The 21,561-nt window shown below is 31.3% G+C and overlaps 1 protein-coding gene across 2 annotated transcripts; it reads right to left on the reverse strand.

Annotated features, from left to right (window-relative positions):
• Positions 1-158: 158 nt before the first annotated feature.
• Positions 159-14,504, reverse strand: fabp (fatty acid binding protein). Of its 2 annotated transcripts, none has more exons than XM_011057581.2 (3): positions 14,222-14,504; positions 2,823-3,094; positions 159-742 (listed from the first exon to the last, which is right to left on the reverse strand). In XM_011057581.2, exons 1-3 carry the CDS (start codon positions 14,295-14,297, stop codon positions 689-691), a joined length of 402 nt encoding a protein of 133 aa, XP_011055883.1. In that variant the 5' UTR covers positions 14,298-14,504; the 3' UTR covers positions 159-688. The 2 variants fall into 2 exon arrangements, with proteins under 2 accessions (XP_011055883.1, XP_011055882.1); XM_011057580.2 differs by lacking the exon at positions 14,222-14,504 and adding an exon at positions 3,944-4,097.
• Positions 14,505-21,561: the final 7,057 nt, after the last annotated feature.

The raw sequence follows: 21,561 nt of genomic DNA on the forward strand, positions 1-21,561 counted from the left end.
TTTATTGATTATTTTTTCTTATTTTTAAAAATATATTTAATATTTTAGATTTGCTTTTTAAATAAATATTTTATTTCGTTATACATCATATACATCATATACAACATATTTAAAAGAAGTTAGCAGTCAGGAAACTTTTGAATGAAAACACATGTATATTTTCATTAGACATTATTATTATTCGTAGAAAAAAGCAAATTCATGGAATAGCTAGTACAGCAATTGCTGTACGTGAAACATAATTCGCTGATGATATTACATATTTTATTATGTAATATGCTATACATAAATAGGAAATGTGCACAACAGATGGATCAATTTATACTTTGATTATCATTCGATACATTTTTTTTGCGAACGCATGTAAATATGTGAGTTTTAACTCTGTAAAAAATGTAAGTTCTATAATCTCTTTAAGTTACATTTCAACGCGAGTTACAATTAGCTTATACATACAGTCCAATATCATGGCAGCATGATATATCCAAACATGTCTAAAAAAACATCTTTTAGATATCTCTTAGAGGTATATAAAAGATGTTTTTTAGATATACTACATTTTATAATTGGGTATCTCATTCACGCTCAAGCGAAGATTTCAAACAATAATTTACACGTTTTCAGAAGCTATTATACTGAAGCACCTGTATGAGTTGTGCACGCGCCACCTTCAACTTTGGTACTGGCCTTATTCCTGAAGTTTGTATACCCTTGTGCAGACTATGTCATCGACCTTCATGATCTACAACAGAAATAGTATATAACGCCAGTTAATATTTGACGATGATAGAGCTCTCCGACGTAACGGTAATCTTTTGGAATTATTAATAGCAGTAGTTTCTGTAAGTAGAAGAGCGAAAGAGTGGGAATTATCCCCGTGCCGGTGTCTCACGGTATTAACACGTATCGCCAGACGGATCAATGGATCTTTATTGGCACCGTTTCGGAGCTCGGTACTGTAGAATTGTACGTGTCACGAACAGGAGGAGCGCACGCGATAATTGGCCGGACATTTGTCGAATCATTATAACATTAGCCGCTCGTGCAACGGTCCCTCGTCACGTTCCTCCACGTATAGCTTTTGTACTTTAATTGATAACTCCTGCGCCCGCATCACTGTGACACGAATCAAAGTTCAAGTTGTTCAGAGAGGAAGGATGCACGCACACGAGTGACAAGTGCATTTTCCACCACTATTAACCACGTCATTCTCACAACTCATGTTTTGTTGCATATCATCATTCCTATAACTCATGTTCTATTGCATATCATCCGAGTTCGCAGGTTGAGTAAGGTTTTTAAAACGCTGCACGTGAAAATCATGAAAATTGCTCTCGGTTTAAAGAAAAAATATAACCATAAGAGAGAAAACAATTCTTCTCAGGATACCTATTTTCGTAATTGTTAATGCAATTAAAATATATGTGCGTCTAAAATCTTGAAAAAAATTCTCAAAATATTTTTCATAAAAGAATTCTTCATATTTTAAATTTATAATAATTTCTAACAAATACCTTAAATTTCTTCAGACTATGAATGTTTTTCGGAAAATAAAATCTTAGTGTATATCAGAATTTATATGCTTTTAGAAAAGGTGTAAATTTTTTTGGTATTTCTGTTTCGTTTTATATATAAAAAGTACGAGAAATTTTTTAAAAAGACAATACAAAATACCAAAATTTTGAAATTTATATAAAAATCCTGAAAAATTACATAAAGAATTCTAAAAACAATTTTCTCTAGAATGCTGTAATTCGATATTATAGAGCGATACATCGATAGATATATATACAAGCGTTAATGTTAATGATGTTTCCACAAGCATTCTCAAGAAACAGACACTATTTTAGTCCATAACCGGATCTCGCGCATTTATCACATAAGACAAGTGGAAAGATGAAATTTTTTGCTTAGTGTTTACGCGACTGAAGGTCGACATTACCTTGCTGCTAACTTTTAATAGTGTTAATAATAAATAGCGACGTAGTTTGATCGATAAAGCTCGTTATATTGATTTATGGATAAAATATTGACACGAAACCTTAAGTATCAATGATTTAATCGCATCGCGAATGAATTATTTATTAATAAAACTTGTAAAAAAATATATAAAATATTTATGTTCTTCGTTTTTTTAATTTTTAAAAAATATATAGTTTATTCCAAGAAACGTAATAACATTTATAAGTTATAATATATTTACAGTGAATGTAAAAAGTATTTATATGTAAGATTTTCATTTAAAAAATCTTATTTGTAAAAAATAGACATTAATTAGCAACTTATTAACAATAAGTATGTTTTAATTTAATATAAACAAAAAAAAATTTTACAAAAATAACTTAGAATTAAAAATTCTCGACTATGAATATTTTCGGTGTCCAAATAATACCATATTTCACTTATTACTGATATATTTTAATTATTGCACATAATTTTAAGTGAAATAATTTTGAGAAATATACAATCTATTTGTCCTTTGTTAATAAATTGCCAATTATTAATTAATATTTACTTTCTAAAAATAAGATTTTTTTCAAAAGATATCTCTCTTATACAAATACTTTTTGTATTCATTATATTAGGTGTTGGAATTAATTCGTAGCGTTTTTAATGAAAGAATGTTATTTATTTCACATGAGCATTAAAAAATACATTAATGAAAGTACTTCCCATCACTTGTAAAACGCTACGAATTAATTCCAACACCTAATAATATAAATCATATAAATATTTTATTTTAATCATCTTTATTGCAAGTGATGCGTGTGAATATTCGAAAAATAAATTATTAATTCTAATAATCTTCTAAAATCTCTTACCGCCTTCATCTCCGTAGGCCCGAATTCCCTCTCGATCGTAGTGCCCTTCTCGCCTTTTTGCACCTGTACGAGTTTGTTATCCTCCAGAGTACAGATGCTCTTCACCTTCCTGCCATCTACGGTCTCCTCGTCAAACTCCTCTCCAAGTTTGAACTTGATTTCGGTATTTTTGAAAGCGCTGGATGTCTTCAGAATGTACAGTCCGTCCTTTTCCGTCAATTCGACAACGGGACTGACGCTGCTACCCATTTTGCGCGTCACCATACCTACGCCTGAAAGAAGAATATAAGCTGCTTTAAAATCACCTACGCTTTTCATCAGTTCTATGAAATCTTAATCTGCTGGATGTATTTATGAGTCACACAGATGACTCATCGCAGAATATTAATTTAATAATTATTCTCGCGAAAGCGTTCAATTTAATTACGAGCTATTAAAAGAGAAAATATTCAAGACATCTGTTCCAGGCCAAAAAATTGGAAACGTTTTTTAAAAATTGAAATTTTTAAGTGGGAGTTTAAGCATTGACTTTTTCAGCTTCAGTAAAAAAATATTAGGCACTTATATTTTTTTGTTCATCTGAAATTATTTTATCTATATAGATGTTATACTGGCTACTAGAATTGTACAAAGTTATAAGGTCCATTCAAAAATGTCAATTTTTAAGAAGTCTTTCCAAACTTTGGCTTGGAGTGAGCTCTTCCTCCATATGCTTGCAAGTTCACAAGTTGCTACTTAAATTTAACAGATTGAACAGCCTAAACAAATATAAAGATAAAATCATATAGCGATTGGAAGTGCGTCAGGCTCGATCAGGATAACTTTTAAATTACATATCTATTAAACTCCACTCGAAGTTGAATGGCAAAATGAATATTTATCTGCTAGCTGATAAAATTCTTCGAAGCTTATCTCTCGAGAAGCACTTCGTTTCCTATCGATGAAAGACCGAACCTAAGATCGAGTTCTCGATATTCTTTTAGAGAAAAGCAATTCCTCGTAAAGAATATGCAAAGAAAAAATACACGCATTTGTCGATCTATGTCACATGCACTTGTAATCTATGTCAATGGATCAGGGATCGATTTCTTTTGAAAAACGGATTTACGTGCTCGTCTCACCTAAAGCTTTCATGTATTCGTCAAACTTTTCACTAGATTGGAGCTTGTAACGCTTGCCCAAGATACCGGTTAATATTTCCGACGACATGGTTCGATCTATCACCGACGACTGCGAGAATAAAACTGACTAACGATTCGACTGGTTTGTATGCCTTATGCTCGCTTCTGCGATTGATTAGACTTTATATCGTAGGTAGGTTCATCGTGATGTGGAACTCGGTTCCGCGTTGAAAACCGACAACGTGAGAAGTAAACTTTGAAGTTTGACCCACCGATCGCGCTATTTATAGACTTCGTGAATTATCATCCGCAACTGATATTATGTGAGCGTATGTGAATGTAGTACATGTCGCTTTGACATTCAAGAAGCACTTAATAGATTCTCAAAGTAGAAATCTTTTTAGTGATAAATGTCTCTCAACTCTCATTTTCAAAGCGATTCAACTAAACTAAAACTTTCGAAAGTATCTGATAGTTTGCGTCAATCGCTAACGGGAAATACATCACGTTCATCCGCGAAATGTCAGCGTTTATTTATCATCTTAGGATGATTAATACTCATTAATACTCTGATTAATAAATTCGCGATTGGTCATGATTCTTTTCGCAAAGCTGTTCGAAATTATCTGCTATTCGCGAAATCGATGAAATAATTGTCGCTCAATTTATGCCTATTTTTATCACTGTAGATTAACATTATCAGTTCAAATTACTCTTCATCTTTCTCTATTTCTTAAAACCGGGAAAAGAAATAAATTGAAGTTGAAAAATTGGAGAAATCGAGATTAAAGTGTTAATCTGATAATGTACAAAACAGATTCTATTCCTCTATCTGCTAACGTGGATCTGTTTTGGCACATTGAAAAAAAGAGTGTACTGAGTGCAAAATTTCAAATTAAAAATGAAGGAAGCCGAAGATTCTGATTATATCAAGAATTTTGGTTATCTCAACTAAAATAGTGGATTTAATCAGAAAATTCTGATTCGTTTTCCAACCAGAATTCCAATTAATACAACCAGAAACTCTTTTTCCAGTGTGATAATATAGCTACCAAAAGTTGAAATAATTTCAATTAAGTATTCGTTTATATATATAACCAAAATAATTTTACTTTTCTAAATATTTACTTTTCTAAATATTACTAAACATAATAATATAACCAACCATTTGATGATAGTTACTATATTTAAAAAAATAAAATTATTTTTTATTACAAATAAGGAGTTTTATTCGAATGAAGAAATTTGGTTCGAAGATCTTTGATATGTTCGTTTTATTTTTTTGCTTCAAGATAACGGCACTGGAAGTGAGATTGCTTCTACTTATTTTATTATTTAACAGCAAAAAATTCTCGAAATTATCCTGTTTTCAGGCGTTTACTCAGATATAATCCCTTGACCGAGCATTTGATTGAAATTATTTCACTCAACATTTGACAGCTATTATAGATTTTTTTCTCAGTGCACAACAAAATTTTACTCAAATTTCTCGCAAATAAAAGAGAGTGAAGTTCCCCTTTTAAAATATATAATATCTATTTGGTAATAGAAATATTGAAAAGTAACCTTAAATTTTTCTGCATTTTTAAAAAATCTAAAACAGTATAATAAAACAAATTGTAGACAGAGAGTCATAATAGCAACTCACAATAGCACTTGATGACATACGTGTCTCGGAAAAGTTCCTTTAAATGACCTCGGAAGAAAAAAAAAGCGAAGATACCCTTATCTCGTCTCACAAGTGATAACAAAATTACAGGTCTACATTTGAGTCACGTAAGTGAGTCGCTTATCGACCTCTCACCACTATATCGCAATTCTTGAAAAAATGGTAAACGCTATCAACTTTTCCGCGACATTTAACCGTTCGGTATAACACGTCGGAAGACGACGCGTCTAGACTTGCTCTCTTATTTAATTTCCGGCGAACCGCTCTCCCGAAGATTACCGTAACGATGTCGAGCGAGGGGGTGGAGTATGGTTGATCCGTCAACGGTTCTGCTTGTATACCGACGTCTCGTGCGTACAATTTATAACTTTATCATATCCTAAGCATTATTTAAAAAAGCCTATATTTGGTTTTTTTACGAATCAATAATCGAATAGAATTATATATAACAGTCGAAATTAATATCGGATAAAATTCGTATAAAATTTACTGTATAATAACCATTTTATTATTATAATATAACACATTTTATTGTTATCGTGTATATAATAATAGAGATGGTTTGCAATTATTTGGATTTATATATATCTGTAAATATAAATTAACTTTCATTTGGGTTTAATTTACTTTTCATTTTTTTCGAATTAGAATTATATCTCTCGCAGAGAAAAAAAATTCAGTGCCTTCAGCAAAATTTAATTTTGTAGCAGCATTAGAGACATTTTTTATAACAGCCAAATATGTTTCATTTTATGTCATAAAAAATGTAGTTGTTTCTGTGAAATATACATTTTTCTGCTTTATGAATAACAAAAATACTTGTTTATACTAAGTGACAGTATTATTCAGTGCATTTTAATCAGATAATTTGTCTTTATACAGTGTTACATACCAATAAAATCCCCTTATTCTTTATAGAATAATATATTCGTCATAGGTATACAATTTATACTTTACTTTATCTTATCGCTAGATTTCCCTATTTTCCTTATTTCGAAACTGGAAATTCCGTTTCTCTTTTATAGCCAGTTTCTTTATTTGAACATTCAAACTCTAACAGATAGATCACGTTATGTACTTTTAGGCGTCATAAAAATTATCTATAGAATATTCTAGAAAGAATGTCTAAGAATATCACACGATCTTTCTCAAAGAAGCCCTCCTATAAAATAACAAATATAAAAGCGTATTATACATTAACATTATATAATAACGTATATTATATTAGCGTTTAACGATTAAGTAATTAGCAGTAAAATAGAAACCTTCCTGAATGCGAGAACGAATATCTTTTTCTTTTTTTCCCTTTTTCTTTTTCTAATAAAGTTAAATTAATCTTAAATATATGAATGTAGTGAATTCGCCTCGCATAAAGGATATTAAGGAAAACCGAATTTTTATAACAAATTGTTAAAATTCAACTATTACTTATTAAGAATAAACTTGTAGAGTGGGGAGTAGGGCTTACGCGGAGCCTTGCTGCCTTATCTCAAAGGAAGCGCGAGTATAGGTTCTACCAAATTTTGAGAAGTGTCGATTGGTTCTGAAAGGACACTCCCATACTCATTTTCAGTATATAAAGGGAGCTGTCGAAGACAGAAATGTACATTTTTATACATTTTTATTCACAAACTCTTATACTCAAACTCTCAAACTCAGACTCTTAGACTTAGGCTTAGACTTAGACTCACTTTCAGACTCGCACTGCTTCGATCACTCAGCCAGTCAGTCAGTTACAGTCAAGGTGAGAACTATCCTCGCGCTTCATCAGAACCTCGTTTTCACATTTATCTTTCTTTTAATAAACGATAATATCAAATCGAATCTATCGACGGAACGTCTAAATCTCTGATCTCTAATTCTTCATACAAATATACACATATATATGAATATCTGAGGAGTCGTTGCGACTGTCGCTGCCAATAGCGTGGCCCCCGTTGTCGGCACTTCCTCGGAGAATTCATAATTTCCTCGTATCCAGAGAGCTGTTACGACTGTCGCTGCCAATAGCGTGGCCCCCGTTTACGACAGTTCTCCGGAACATTATAATTCTTTTTTTTTGCATTACTTCCATGCCTACCAAAGGCGGACGAAGACAAAGGGAAAAGAGATTGAGGTTCCAAATTAAATCGGCCCTTATTTCGAATCAAGATCCTTTCCCCTATTTCCAAAAACTTGCGCAATTGCTAGACCAAGACAAACCGGTAGACTCACCTCGCGAACCTGTCTATACTCTGAATAAATTGGAGGTCAACCTAACGTTTCCTAGTTACAAAACCATTCCAAAACACGATCCACGTAGATTCGCCTATAAACTTCGCGATCTTTTTGGCACCGGATTCAAGGTTACCCTTCCTTTAAATTATCCAATACTTCCCAGTGAATCGCATCCTTAACTACACAACTTAATCTCCGGTCCCCGAGTAAATTGTTTAAATATTAGGTGTTGGAATTAATTCGTAGCGTTTTTTAATGAAAGAATGTTATTTATTTCACATGAGCATTAAAAAATACATTAATGAAAGTACTTCCCATCACTTGTAAAACGCTACGAATTAATTCCAACACCTAATACATTGACTCAAAAACGGAGAAAACATCTCAATAACAACACTGAGACGTAACAACAGAGTGATCCGAAATCGGAATACAGAATATTATACTTTATGCTAAAAAAAAAAACAACTTTTTCCTTTTGCAAAATTGCGTCTAACAAGTAGTTTTTGCAGGAGAGCAGGTTGAAGTTATATGAGTAAACGCAAAAATTATTTATCGAATGTAATTTTACTACAGGAAAAAATTGTTCGTTTTAACAACTTGTGTTCAATAAGTAACTTTTACAGGAGAGCAAGTTGAAGTTAACAAATAAGCGCAAAAATTATTTATCGGACGCAATTATGCTAAAGGAAAAAGTAACATTACTCGTTATTTATTTTAGCATAAAGTATCATGTCCTGTATTCCGAAATCGTGAATTTCGGATCACTCAGTATATAAGAAAATGATTTATATAATAAAATATTTTTTCTCATGTAGCGAAAAATGAAAAGTAAATTAAACCAAAATTGAAGTTAATCTACAATAATATAAAAACGTATTGATGATCCGCGAATCCAAACTCTTATTATACCTACACATGATCATATAACACATTTTTGCAAGTGATACACTAATGCCTTCTATCAATATAGATTAATTTTAATCTCATTTTCATCTAACTCTTTATCTATTATTTATTTCTAATTGTAAGAATTAGAAAAAGATGAAGAATAAATTGAGAAATTAAAGTTAATCTACATTGGTTGATGAAATAGGTTGATAAAAAAAAAAGAATGACGATGTTAAGTTTTGGCTATTTTTCGATCAAAATGTAATTTCGAGATGTATAAATTATATATCACATCAAAGGATTATTTAAGTCGAGTGCACTTAAAAAAAAGATTGGCTGCTATTAGCGTATAGCTGCAGTTAGCGTATCGAAATCCTATATTGCAGATAAGCTAACGCAACCAAAAGTTGGTTGCTGCAACCAATTAAGAATGCTATGCCATATTTTACCATCTAATTTGCTGTAACAGCCAATCTTTTTTTCAGTGTAGTGTATCGCTTATCTTAAGCAAACATGGGAGAAATCGTGATAAATCGAATGCTCACATTTCATATCATACATTTATTGATAAAAAATTGTTAAATAAGATATCAAGATATCTCAGGAATAAGCAACAAGGACTGTATTGTGTGTACAACACATAATTGCAATAAAAGAAATTTTCGAGCAATTCACAAACGACGAAGAAACTGATACAATATAATCGTTTGATTTCGAATTCTAGCTTTGAATAACAAAAATTAACAACTTTTAGATTTATAGCTATTAGTATGTGTGTGTATGTAAAGATTTCTTCCATGTTCCCCAAAATAAGCGATAAATCATTCGATTTCGCTTAAATAACCCTTTAATGACACGCACACATATAATCTGTATCTTTCAGAACTTTTTCATTTTAGCCGAAAAACTTAACATTCACTTTTATTTGTAAAACATATTTGTGAAATAAATCTTTTACGAAATAAAATTGTATTCCTAGCAAATAAATTAACTATTTATTCTTTTTTTTTTACAATTAATGAGATATATTTTACGGAAAAATATATTCAAAAAAGTATAGTTATTTCAAAGAAACTTTTTTGCAATTAATAAATATCGAAGAAAATGTTACATGTTTACCAATATTTCGATTGTTTTTTAGTATAGTTATGATTATTTAAGGAAAAGTAAAAACAAAATCAAATCTAATTTAAGAAAAAACAAGTATGTTTGATACAAATGAAACAATATAGTTAAAATTGAAGCTTGTTTCTTATTACATTCCTTAATTAAAAAATAATAATTAATAAATTAGCAGATAATGGTGCAACAAAATGAAACATGGAGACTATGGGTGTGTTCCGAGTTACGCATGAAGTGCATAATATATCATTTTCTTTCTTTATTATTCGAATAACAGATAAAAGTTATAATGCGCTTCATGCGTTACTCGAAACGCATGTCTTATCTGATTCTTTAGTTTATTTGAAGTCAATAAACATCAGATAAGCGATTAAAATCAGAAATCAATATAATCGAAATATAACAGAATTCCCTTTCCTTAATATTAATTTAAACAAAAAGAAACGAATGTTTGTGTCCAAAGGTATGTCTGTTTCCAGAAATCTAAGGATGCGTTTACACCTTGACAGAAAAGAAGAAAGCAGAAATCAGAATGATAGTCGACACAATTTCAGCTTTCTGTACTGCTTACTATCAGCGCAGATAGTAACAATACAGAAAACCGAAATTATGTCAATCAATTATCAGCGTGAGTTAATTGACTGCTGCATTTCTGCTTTCTACTTTTCTGTTAAGGTGTGAACGCGCCTTAATATGGTTTCCAACATTGCAAAAAGATACACGTGATTGATAAGCTGAATTTTTAACACGAATACCGGACGCGCATTCGCGTGATTCGACCATCAATTAGGGGATTTATTAATCCTGTTAATGAATTAATTCAAGTGTTAAATTAGACTGCAATCAGGCGGTCCGCAGCACACAGTCCGGAATTAAGATCGAGGTCAGGTCGTTGCACGGAGAGGTGAGGGGGTGTAGTTTAACGTATTAAAATTGATTAACATCCCGGGTTCCATTGATATATCTCGCTGATGTACAAACGACTTTAGCTAATTAATCGGCTAATTAACCGATTAAAACTGCGATGGTAATATGCAGTAGGAAGCATACCTACATACATCTTTACATTTTTTTGAACGTACTTTTAAATGGTTGTTCACAGATTTAAAATAGATTGAAATGTAACGAAATTATAAAAGCACGTATTTAGAACCGTTTAGCATTTAGATTTTAATCGAAATTGTTCAATTGTTCCTTAAATTTCTATTATTTTCTAGAAAAAATAGAATTCCTAGAAAAAAGAAATTCCTAGAAAAATAGAATAATTTCTTAGAAAAAAAAATTCCCAGAAAATTCTTAGAAAAAAAAAATTTATTATGTATCTATTCCATAAGGCCCTATTATAAATTTGGGATACAATTGAAAAACAAATTCATTCTCTCCCTCCTCTCTGTCTCTCTCTCTCTGTCTCTCTCTCTCTCTCTCTCTCTCTCTCTCTCTCTCTTCCCTCCCTGTTCCTGCTGTTTGTACTTTTCATTGTACCTAAGACACAAATAAAAGCACTAGAAACAGCACTAGAATACAAGCAATAGAAACAGAAAATAGATTTCAACCTATCAAAATATCATATACTATACCAAAATATTTCTGATAGGTATATATACCACTATTTCTGATAGAAATCTATTATTCTCTGTTCCTACTACCTATACTTTTCAATTGTGTCTCAGATTTCATGAACAATGAAAAGCAACAGGAACAGAAAGAGAGAGACTAACACAGACAATAAGATTTCAACTTGTAGTAAACTGTGTATCAATAAACAAAAGATTTCAGACTTATAGGAAACTTATAGGAAACGTGTATCAATAATTAAGGTTGAAGTCTTGATTGTCGAACCTATATAAAGTCTGATGTACAATTGAAAAGCATAAGTAATAGAAACAAGAAATAATAGCTTTCAACCTGTCAGAAATCATGTATATAAAAATATAATTTCTGATAGATCGAAATCTGTTACTTCTTGTTCTTATTGTCTGTTCCTATTGTTTTTCAATTGTGTCTCAAGCTTTAAGACTAATCTACAATATATTCTTTGCTTTCTGTTTCTTGCTTTTTACCTCTTACTTTTCCTTCTTTGCAACTATTTTATCAACAATCATGTTTCTTTTCCGAAGTTCGTCAACTTTTATCGAACGACAGAAAACGAAACAACTGAGTAAGAGACAAACAGGCAACACGTGATAAAAAGCAAGAAACAGGAAACAGAACACGTCGCAGATTAGGTTTTATTCTCTTTGTCTGCGTTTTTATTATGGATAAGACTTAATACATATTTTTTGATCGCTATAAGAACTATAAGATTCTTTTTCTCGAATATTTGTCAAAACTGATATTATTCTCTTGTCAATATTATTTCTACTTTATGAACCGCGTAAATGAGGTCTCCCGATAGCTCCTCTGATGTTTATTTTTCATACGCATCTTCCATATATCAACCACGTGCGCTTGTCACGTTCTATACACGCACGTAAAATTGCCGATGTATCGATCCTAACCAAGCGACCATTTGTACATGGAACGATGACACAACAAAGCTAACGACAGATCTCATCATGGTAATAATACGGTCTGTTGTAATATGTGTAATCGTTCGCTATTTTGTAAAAGAGCAATTTACAATGTACGATACGTTGCTCGATTCCTTTTAAGGTTCCTTTTGCGACCTATCATTCTATATAATATTCTTAGCAATTCCTCAATTATCTCTCTTTCTCTTTCCTATAATTTGTAATGATGGGTTTAGAGATTCTTAGAGTATTGTAGTATATGAGATTATAATAGAACAATTTTACACCTATAACTTGTGCCAAAATTTACTTCTAGAATTCTGATATTAATAGAATTCTTCTAATTTTAAATGCCGTGTACAATATGAAAAACATTTGAGGATTCAAAATATATATATGTACATAAATAAAAGATTATCATTTCTAAGTTAATTACAAAAAATATGGAAACAATATAAAGAAGAAAAGAAAGAACATTTTTCAGCAATCAATTTTGACACTAAAACTGCCTTTTAAAATTTACATACAATTGTAATGATTCAAAGTTCAAAGCATTCAAATTCAAGCAAGTTTTTTGGAAAATTTTTTATTTTCTGAGTTATGTTGTGTTGTAGCAAATGGACGATGTGCATAAATAATATATTAACATACATATGCATGAAAATATATACAGCGTCTGATGCAATCTGATTATAGCAATCTGATGAGAATTATAAATTGAACTGTGCACTTTTATCGTGTTTTAAGATTAGATAATATGAGGCGGTTAGTACTAAATAAACTTATTCGCAATCAATATTAAACATGAAGTGACAATCCAATGTCTTTAGGAAAAGAATTATAAAGGGAAAAAACTTATTAAATATTAATATTATCGCAACGTTCGATATTCTAACTGATAAACTAAATCCGAAATAAAAAAACTAATTGCATGAAGTAAAAAAAGAGTTTTAACGGGAATGTAATTCTTAACAATGACTGAGAATATTCAGAGATACGTGGCAGAGTTGTGTCAGAAAAAATTACTAACTGCGGTCTTAAAATTTTTTAAAATTTCTGACGAAACCAACAGTTATATGTATTTACATAAATATTTTCTGATTACTTCATGATTACTTTCTTAATTTGAATATTGATTATTATTCTGGCCAAATCGAATTGAGTTAAAAATCGATTCATGCTCATATTTTTTTTACATTTACATTATTCTGGATGAAAATTCACCTATATAATTAGGAATATTTTTTATTTTACTTCGTAAAAGTAAATAAATTAATACAATATCTTCATGATCCTACTTCCTCTTCATGATTATTAGCGGGTAACTAATATTTAAAAGATGAGAAGATATTAATTTGCTTTATAAATAAATGACTTATACATGAACAAACGCGGAAACTTATATTAGCATTTTACTTATACCTATTTGATTTATTTTTGGAACTGCGAAACTATTACTTTTATTTTAACCGATTTTATAAGTTGTAAAATGTAAAATAACTAACATTATTTTTATGCAAAAGAAATGAATTTCATGTTAAATAATTTTATTAAATATTAAAGTCATTAAAATTTTAATAAGAAAAACGAATTAGCACTTGAATGAAAATTCACTCAGTAAGATTTCAGATCTGAAAAGGAAAAAGTGACACGCAATTAGGTAAGAATCGAGATGATTTCAGCACATAAAATAGTGTTTATCATAAGAATATTCATTTGACTGTGAGAGGACTAACTATTTCCGACTCTCCTACGTTGAGTTTTTTCCATGCCAATCACGCGCGCATTCTAAATTAACATTTCCGACGCACTTTGAACTACCGAAGCGATGCCAAGAGCGGCCGGCGTTCGTTCCGACTACGTACATACCGAGCGCCTTCATGAACTCGTCGAAATTCTCGCTGCTGAAGAGCTTGTAACGTTTCCCGAGAAATTCGCTCGACATGGTGCTCGACCGGACGTGACACGTGGAGGACAAAGAGTGATCAAGAGATTGGCGACGATCGGGTTGATTGTTAATTGATATATTGTCGGGTGACCACTGAGACTGAACACCTCCTGATCGATCGACACGGCTACGAGAACTGAACAGTAACGTCAGGATGACTGAATGAGGAGTGCCGCGAGTGCGAAAACCATCTCTCCCGTTGGCCCCACATCGTTCTCTCTCTCTCTCTCTCTCTCTCTATCTACCTTTCTCCGTCTCTTTATCTTTCCTTCCTCGTCCCACCCGAGACTTGCCGCTCACTTGTTCCGCTATTGATATTAGGGGTCGCGTTCCCTCTCACTGCACTTTCTCCTTCCCCTTGCCAGAGCCGCCCTTTCCTCCCTTTCCTCTTCTGCTCCGCTCGTTAGCTAGTTCCGTCTGCCTTGGTTCCTCGGTCCACGCTCGTTACTCCCTTTCGATCCTTTTCGCCCTTCCACCGATCGAGTACGAAACTTCCCCGTCTCCCTCTCATCCGGAAAGCTACCCCCTCCTCGGAATCTATTCGCAGCTGTGAGTCTCACATCCTGCGTCCTGCTTGCGCAACTTCTCGTCCTTCTTGGTGTGTCTCATGTCGTCTCTTGCGACACGCCGATTCTTCATTTATTCTTCTTGCATATACTCGCGTGCGTGACGCGTTGGAGGATAAAATTGGCGGACACGAATGCTTTGTCAAGTTAATTAGATCACATTTTACATTTACTTTTAGAATAAATTTAGAATAAATAAATTGTATATAAAGTTACTACAATGTGTTATTATATATTGATTACGCATATACGTTGATCAAGCATTGATTATTACAGTGATTTATTATTATTTCAGTATATGATGTTGATGACGTTAATCGGAAGAATCGTAAATATCTTAGCTGTAATTTTCAGACAACAATTTTGCCCAAAATTACATAAAAACCATTCGACAATACTGATGTAAAAATTAATATTTCAAATAATTAAGTTTTGCATGCTTATTAAGACTAATGACTTAATAATTCCTGGCTTTTGGAACTCTAAATTCGAAACCATTCATAGATATACGTTTCTTCTAATTCGGACACTTAAAGTATCTCTGTTGTTTTTAATGATATGAAATATCAAAAAAAAAAGATTGGCTATTTAAAAAATGAACTGTGTTTATTTTTTAATAACGAAAACATAACTTTTTTAAAAAAATTATGCAATTGTATACATATATATATATATATATATATATATATTTTTTTTTTTTTTTTTAAGTATACGTATATTTGACACCAACTATTTATACACCATTGATTTATTTCATTATTCTGTACATAAAAGTATTAAGATAATAAAGATATGAATAATTTACGGAAAATTTTATATTTCATATTAAAATTTGTGCGAAAATAAAGTAGAAAGTATTTCATAAATGATATACACGTCATACATTATCGATTTTTTTACAGTTCTATCTTAGTAGTTCTTTATACAAAATAATTAAAAGAATCACATTGCGTAAAAAAATCATAATTTCATTTTTTAAATTTAAATTCATAATCTTGAAATCACAATAAATAAGCCTAAGAAAATGTGTTGCTTATTTCATAATATTTCGTAATATTTCGTAATATTGTCCCTTTGAAATAATTTTTCCCTGACGTTTTGCCGTATTATTTAAACCAACAAAGATATCTTAACAATATCTATCTCGAATAATAAGACTTCAAAGAAATAAGTGAAAATAAGTCAATAATGCAAGAGATTAAATGCTTAAGTTAAAAACACCCAACATACAAATTATTCAAACGAAGGAGACCGAGTTTCTATTCGCATGTATAAACAATTTCTTTCTTCGTAAACACTGCATATTTTCCATAAACGAACGACTTTCCTAAGGAACCGATATATTTACAAAAATGGCCGGTAAGTCGTACACATACATTTAACACAAGCAATCGCTAGGCTTATATCAGATCCAGATTATAAATCGAAAATTGCGAATTGAAGATTAAAATTCGATCCATTAGAACAAAAAAAAACGATTGAAAGTATCTGATTGATCAATTCTAAGTCTCATCGATTTGGTAATTGTCTGTGGTTCGTAATCTGAATTAACATTAATAGAATGAGGCAGATAAATTAGACAGTATAAATCAAAGTGAAATAGTATCCTATACAAGGAGACCGTATTAAGAATATAAATTATACAGAACATAAATTATAATAAGATCAAAATGAAATTAAGAGGTCATTTTAGGAAAATCTGTAATGATATTCAATACAGTTTTAACGATCATTTTGTGATAAATTCTTGACATGATTTTAAGTGATTTCTTAATTAAAGTCAATTTAAAAACATATGAAGAATTCATCACAAAATCGTCAAAAGTAAATCGAATGACATCACTATAACTTATTTTTATCCCATACAGCATAAAAGCTCGCAGCAACATTGCTCCAATATTGCTGCAATATTACGGGAACATTGCAATGTTGCTACAATATTGTTGCAATGAATCCATGTGTGGGATTTGACGTTATCTTAATTTTATTGTGATTATGTGTTTTGGATACTATTTTTCCGAATTTTGAAAATCGTTTGAGGACAGGCTCTATTTATAAAATTTCTATCTGCATCGCGCGGTAAGAAAGTTCACGAGGTCATCACGGGAATCGCTCAATAATATTAGTACCAATAATGAATACAGTAACAGGATTTCCAAAATTCAATAAAAACAGATTGATAGTTAAAAAGAATTAGGAGGTTAAGAGTCGACAATGAGTAAACAATGATAATAAATTGTAATAATAAAAAATGCTTTAATAGTTAAACTACATACAAAGTTAAAGTTACAACTATTAAAGAATTGTTTATTACAATTTACGTATTGTTTACGGCATCGACTCCTAACTTTCTTCTTATTAACTATCTAATCTGTTGTTATTGAACGTTAATAACTTAAGCCAATTCTTCTGAATACGTGACGCTAAACGCTTTCAGATATACGGGCTAATTCGAAGTTCAAGAACGGTGCAAAGTCGAAGGTATGCTACCTCCTCAAACTTGACATGCGTGATGCGAGACGTACATCGGACGATACGAATGCCCGCATCTCATTGGTCGGTGGATCAATGCGCGCGACTTAACGGCGAATCGTTCCTGCGTTCGAATAAGCGGCTAATGGGCACTTACAATCCCTTGTAATCCTCGTAATTGCGCTCAAAGTCCTACTTACGCATGTGAGTGTGTCGTGTTGTATTATTTATATTTCGATTCATACATTCGTGCGCGCGGAAGTCCCATTTGTCACGACGTTCGCACGTGAAATTCACATCGCGACGAATCTACAACTTGTCTAGCTTTCCGATAAAAGAGAACTTTTGCAGAGAAACAATTTATCTCCGTATCTTTATTTATTCATATTGTTTCTTTTTTATATCCCTTTGTCGATCATGAGAAATTTTATATTTTTCATCACTAATCTGGGTCTTTCAATGCAAATTTTTATATTGTTCCAAACTGCATGAAAATCTGAAAAAAAATTTGCATATTTGTGAAAGCTTTAATAAGTTTTTATTAGAAGTCGTATTAAGTTGTATTTATTTTTTACAGATTGAAATTTATCTACCAAATTTACAATCAAAATATCGATTGCAATCGACTGTGTGAAGTACCGAATTATTATTATTTTGTAGTTATTATTATATTATTGTTGTTATTGTTATTATTATTATTCTGGTTGTTATTACCATTATTACTAACATAGAATCAGATATAAATATACTCATAACAGAAATATCTAACCACAAAAGTCTGCTTTGATCGAATTAGGATTTCTCTTATTTAATTAGATTTATTTTTATTGGTCCAAATTCATATCAAATTGATTATTTTATTGACATTTCTATTTTTTAGAATATTATATTTCTTGTGTACAAATAGGAATATAAAATTGTTTGACCTTTCAATAATTATCCTTCATACTGACGAAATGTTCGATTTTTCATTACTTTTTCTATTTTATAGTAATTTATTTGCTTAACTCTCTTTTAATGAATAAAAAACGTTGGTACTTTAGGCTGAATTGTATCTTTCGGTAAACTTCAGCTCATTGTCTTATTCCCTTATTCTCTTATGCTCTTATTCTTTTACTCGTTTGTTTATCCAGTAGTTCGGATAAATTATCACATAATTTATTCGAAAATGGAGTCCAGTTTACATTCTATTCTATACAATGCATTCTATTTTTTTATCTATATGAATATTGCATCGCTGTTGAAAATATTGCTTCGATTAATCTAATCTTCAATTCTAAGCGATTTTTAAACGGACAACAATTCAAACGATTTTCTTTGAATAAACAAAAAAATTTAGCGGTCGAAATATGTGAAATGTTTCAATGATGCGGATATGGGGAACGTTGAAATTATGACGCGCTGCTGATCGCGGTGGCGTCGATTTCGGCCGCGATCCGCAACGCCCGCCGCGGTCGATAACGGTGCGGTGGAAACGCGTCGACGTTGCCGTAACGTTCGTCGAACACGGCGACGATGTCGCGTAGCAACACGTGAATTCCGACACCAACGACGATGGCTTGGCAACGTCGCGGCGGCGCGAATTCCGCATTCGCCGCGTCGAGGGGTGTATCTCTCGGTGCGAACCGGCTGGAACGCGCGTTCACCGATACATCGACGATGACGACATTTAATTCCTCCTGAAGGAAACCAAGCCGAACAATCGCGATAACGTCGAAATGACGTTAAAATGACTCATGATTGAAAAGTAACTTTTAACTGGCCTGGTGTTTGTTTCAACTTTAAAGATTCGAAGCTTCGATATTAAAATTTTCAAATATTGAAATAATAATTGTATAATTTTGGTTCTTCGAAGACTGTGTCGAATAAAAGATATATAATTTTATTAATTAATTTAACATAGTTAATAGTAACGAATTAATTAATAATAAACGCTAGTAATAAATTATTCGCAGAATTAAGATTCTCATTAATATCAGAATATTAATATTGAAAATATTTATTGACATAAAAAATTATTAAATTGCTTGTCAATCAATAATGTGACATATTATTCTGATTCTGCTCATGATTGCGTTTCAAAAAACATTTCGACGCGCGATTTGTAGAATCAGATATGTATATAAATTTACACAGAAATATTTAAGCATTTAGGGTCTCTTTCACTCGATTAAGTTAACCGACGGTTACATAGGGCTCATTTAGGCCCAGTTTCACAACTCATTATTACTCACTATTACTCATTATTATTTAAAATAAGTTAAACCTTAGTTAAAAGTTAACCATGAATTGTGAAACTAGGTTTAAGGCCCGTTTCCACCAACGCAGATTAACTTTAATCTCGGTTCAACTTACTCTTTGTCTTTTTCTAGTTCTAAAGATTAGAAAAGGACGAAGAATAAGTTGAACCGAGATTAAAGTTAATCTACATTGCTGGAAATGGGCATAAATGAGTCTCATATAATTGTCGGTTAACTTAATGAGATTGGTGAAAGAGACCTTAAAATCCACTTTGACTGAATATAGAATTTCTCTTGTTTAATTTGATTTAATTATAATAATATATTGTTATAAAAAAAATGTATAAATATATTTACAAATATATTTTTGTTATTTTCTATTTGCACAAATACATTTTTCACAGTTCATATCGTCAAAGTTATCAAAAATAATTCTACTTTTAACTCTTTAATTTTCAGAATGCAATCAGAAAGGTGTGCTTGGATCCGATTAAATTCTCTGTTTTATTAATATTTTTCATCTACAAAATGAATAAAAGAAGCAATTAATAAGAAATAAGATGAAACTTCTTTCTCTATTTATTTATAAATGAAAAAATAAATAATTCTACAAATAAATAATCATGACGTCACGAGGACATTTTGTTTTGTTTGGAAAACATCTCGGGAAGAGGCATGAGGATATTTATTTGGTTCCTTACATCTTTATATTATTCACAAGGAACGGCAAGATCACACGCATAAAGCGGCGTCTACAATGAAATTTTAAGAAGTAAAGCTAAAGCTTAAGCCTTAAGCCATAAAAAATTGATCAATCACAGTCGAATGTGAAAAAAATAATCATCTATAGATCTGTTTTCTATAACTGAACTAATGTACTTTTGGAACTTCAAGTAAGATACATACATATATGTATTTGATATTTGTTGAAAGCGAGAAAGAGAGTTTTAGTGCAGCCCAGTGCTTAGAAAAAAAAAACAGGCCTTAGTCAATTTCTTAAGGCTTAAAGTTTAAGTTTCATATTTTAAAATCTCATTGAAAACGTCGCTTAACGAGATACAATATCTTTGTTCATTCACTCTACCACTTGTCGTACCAAAATATGACTTTCACCGTCTTTTATTTTTGAAACTCCCTGCCGGGATGAAGTTGTCCCCCTCTTATTTCGATGCACTCACTTCGTCGTTACTTCATTCATTTGGTAATTTCATGTATCCACATCCGAGATATCCGTTTCGCTGTTATCTTAAATCTTAAAATAATAATACAAGAAAAAAAGTTAAAATATTAGGAAGAAAAGAAAGTACTTTAAGACTTAAAGCCTTAAAGACTTTCTTTTCTTTCTTCTTTAACTCTTTTTTTTTCTTGTATTGTCCACGTCTCAGGTTTTGCTTTCTAGTTAAACTGTTCATTCAACTTGCAATTAGATTTGGACCGTTTTATTAACTTTATTAATCTCTGCTGCTATTACTATTCGCGAAATGTTAATGTTACTTGGAATCTTATAGTTGGAATCTTTTTGCACTTGTTTCGCACTTTACAGAAAATTACAACGAGATGTACATTTAACGGATCATTATTCTAAAATGAAATACAGAACTCTTAATTCATTTTAAATTGTATGCTTATAAACGTCTAATAGTAATTTCTACTGGTAAATGCTTCTTTTATTAGGTTGCCGCGGCAAATAGAAGTCCGAGAGATTCTAGAAAGCTATTAATGACTCTATTACGACTAGTATTTAACTTTAAGAAACTATGCTTCAAGAAATTATGTTTCCGATTTTAAGATGTTTATTAGCATGATTATTAAATTGGCGATCAATTTAACTTGTGTATTATTATTTCAATTTCAGTTTATGATTGGATTTCTTTCAATAACTGATACACATTATCACTGTACAGTTGATGTTATTGGAAGATATATTTAAAATTTATATAAAATGTATTATTAGGCATCAAAATCCAGCATCGATTATATTGG

Source organism: Acromyrmex echinatior, chromosome 1 (assembly GCF_024713525.1).
Source record: "Acromyrmex echinatior isolate Ae372 chromosome 1, ASM2471352v2, whole genome shotgun sequence".
NCBI classification, from domain to species: domain Eukaryota; kingdom Metazoa; phylum Arthropoda; class Insecta; order Hymenoptera; family Formicidae; genus Acromyrmex; species Acromyrmex echinatior.

Coding starts and splice junctions, on each gene's coding strand:
- fabp (XM_011057580.2), bottom strand. CDS start 4,031: ATGTCGTCGGAAATATTAACCGGTATCTTGGGCAAGCGTTACAAGCTC. Junction 3,095..3,943: donor CGAATACATGAAAGCTTTAG/GTGAGACGAGCA, acceptor TTCTTCTTTCAG/GCGTAGGTATGGTGACGCGC. Junction 743..2,822: donor GGCCTACGGAGATGAAGGCG/GTAAGAGATTTT, acceptor TTTCTGTTGTAG/ATCATGAAGGTCGATGACAT.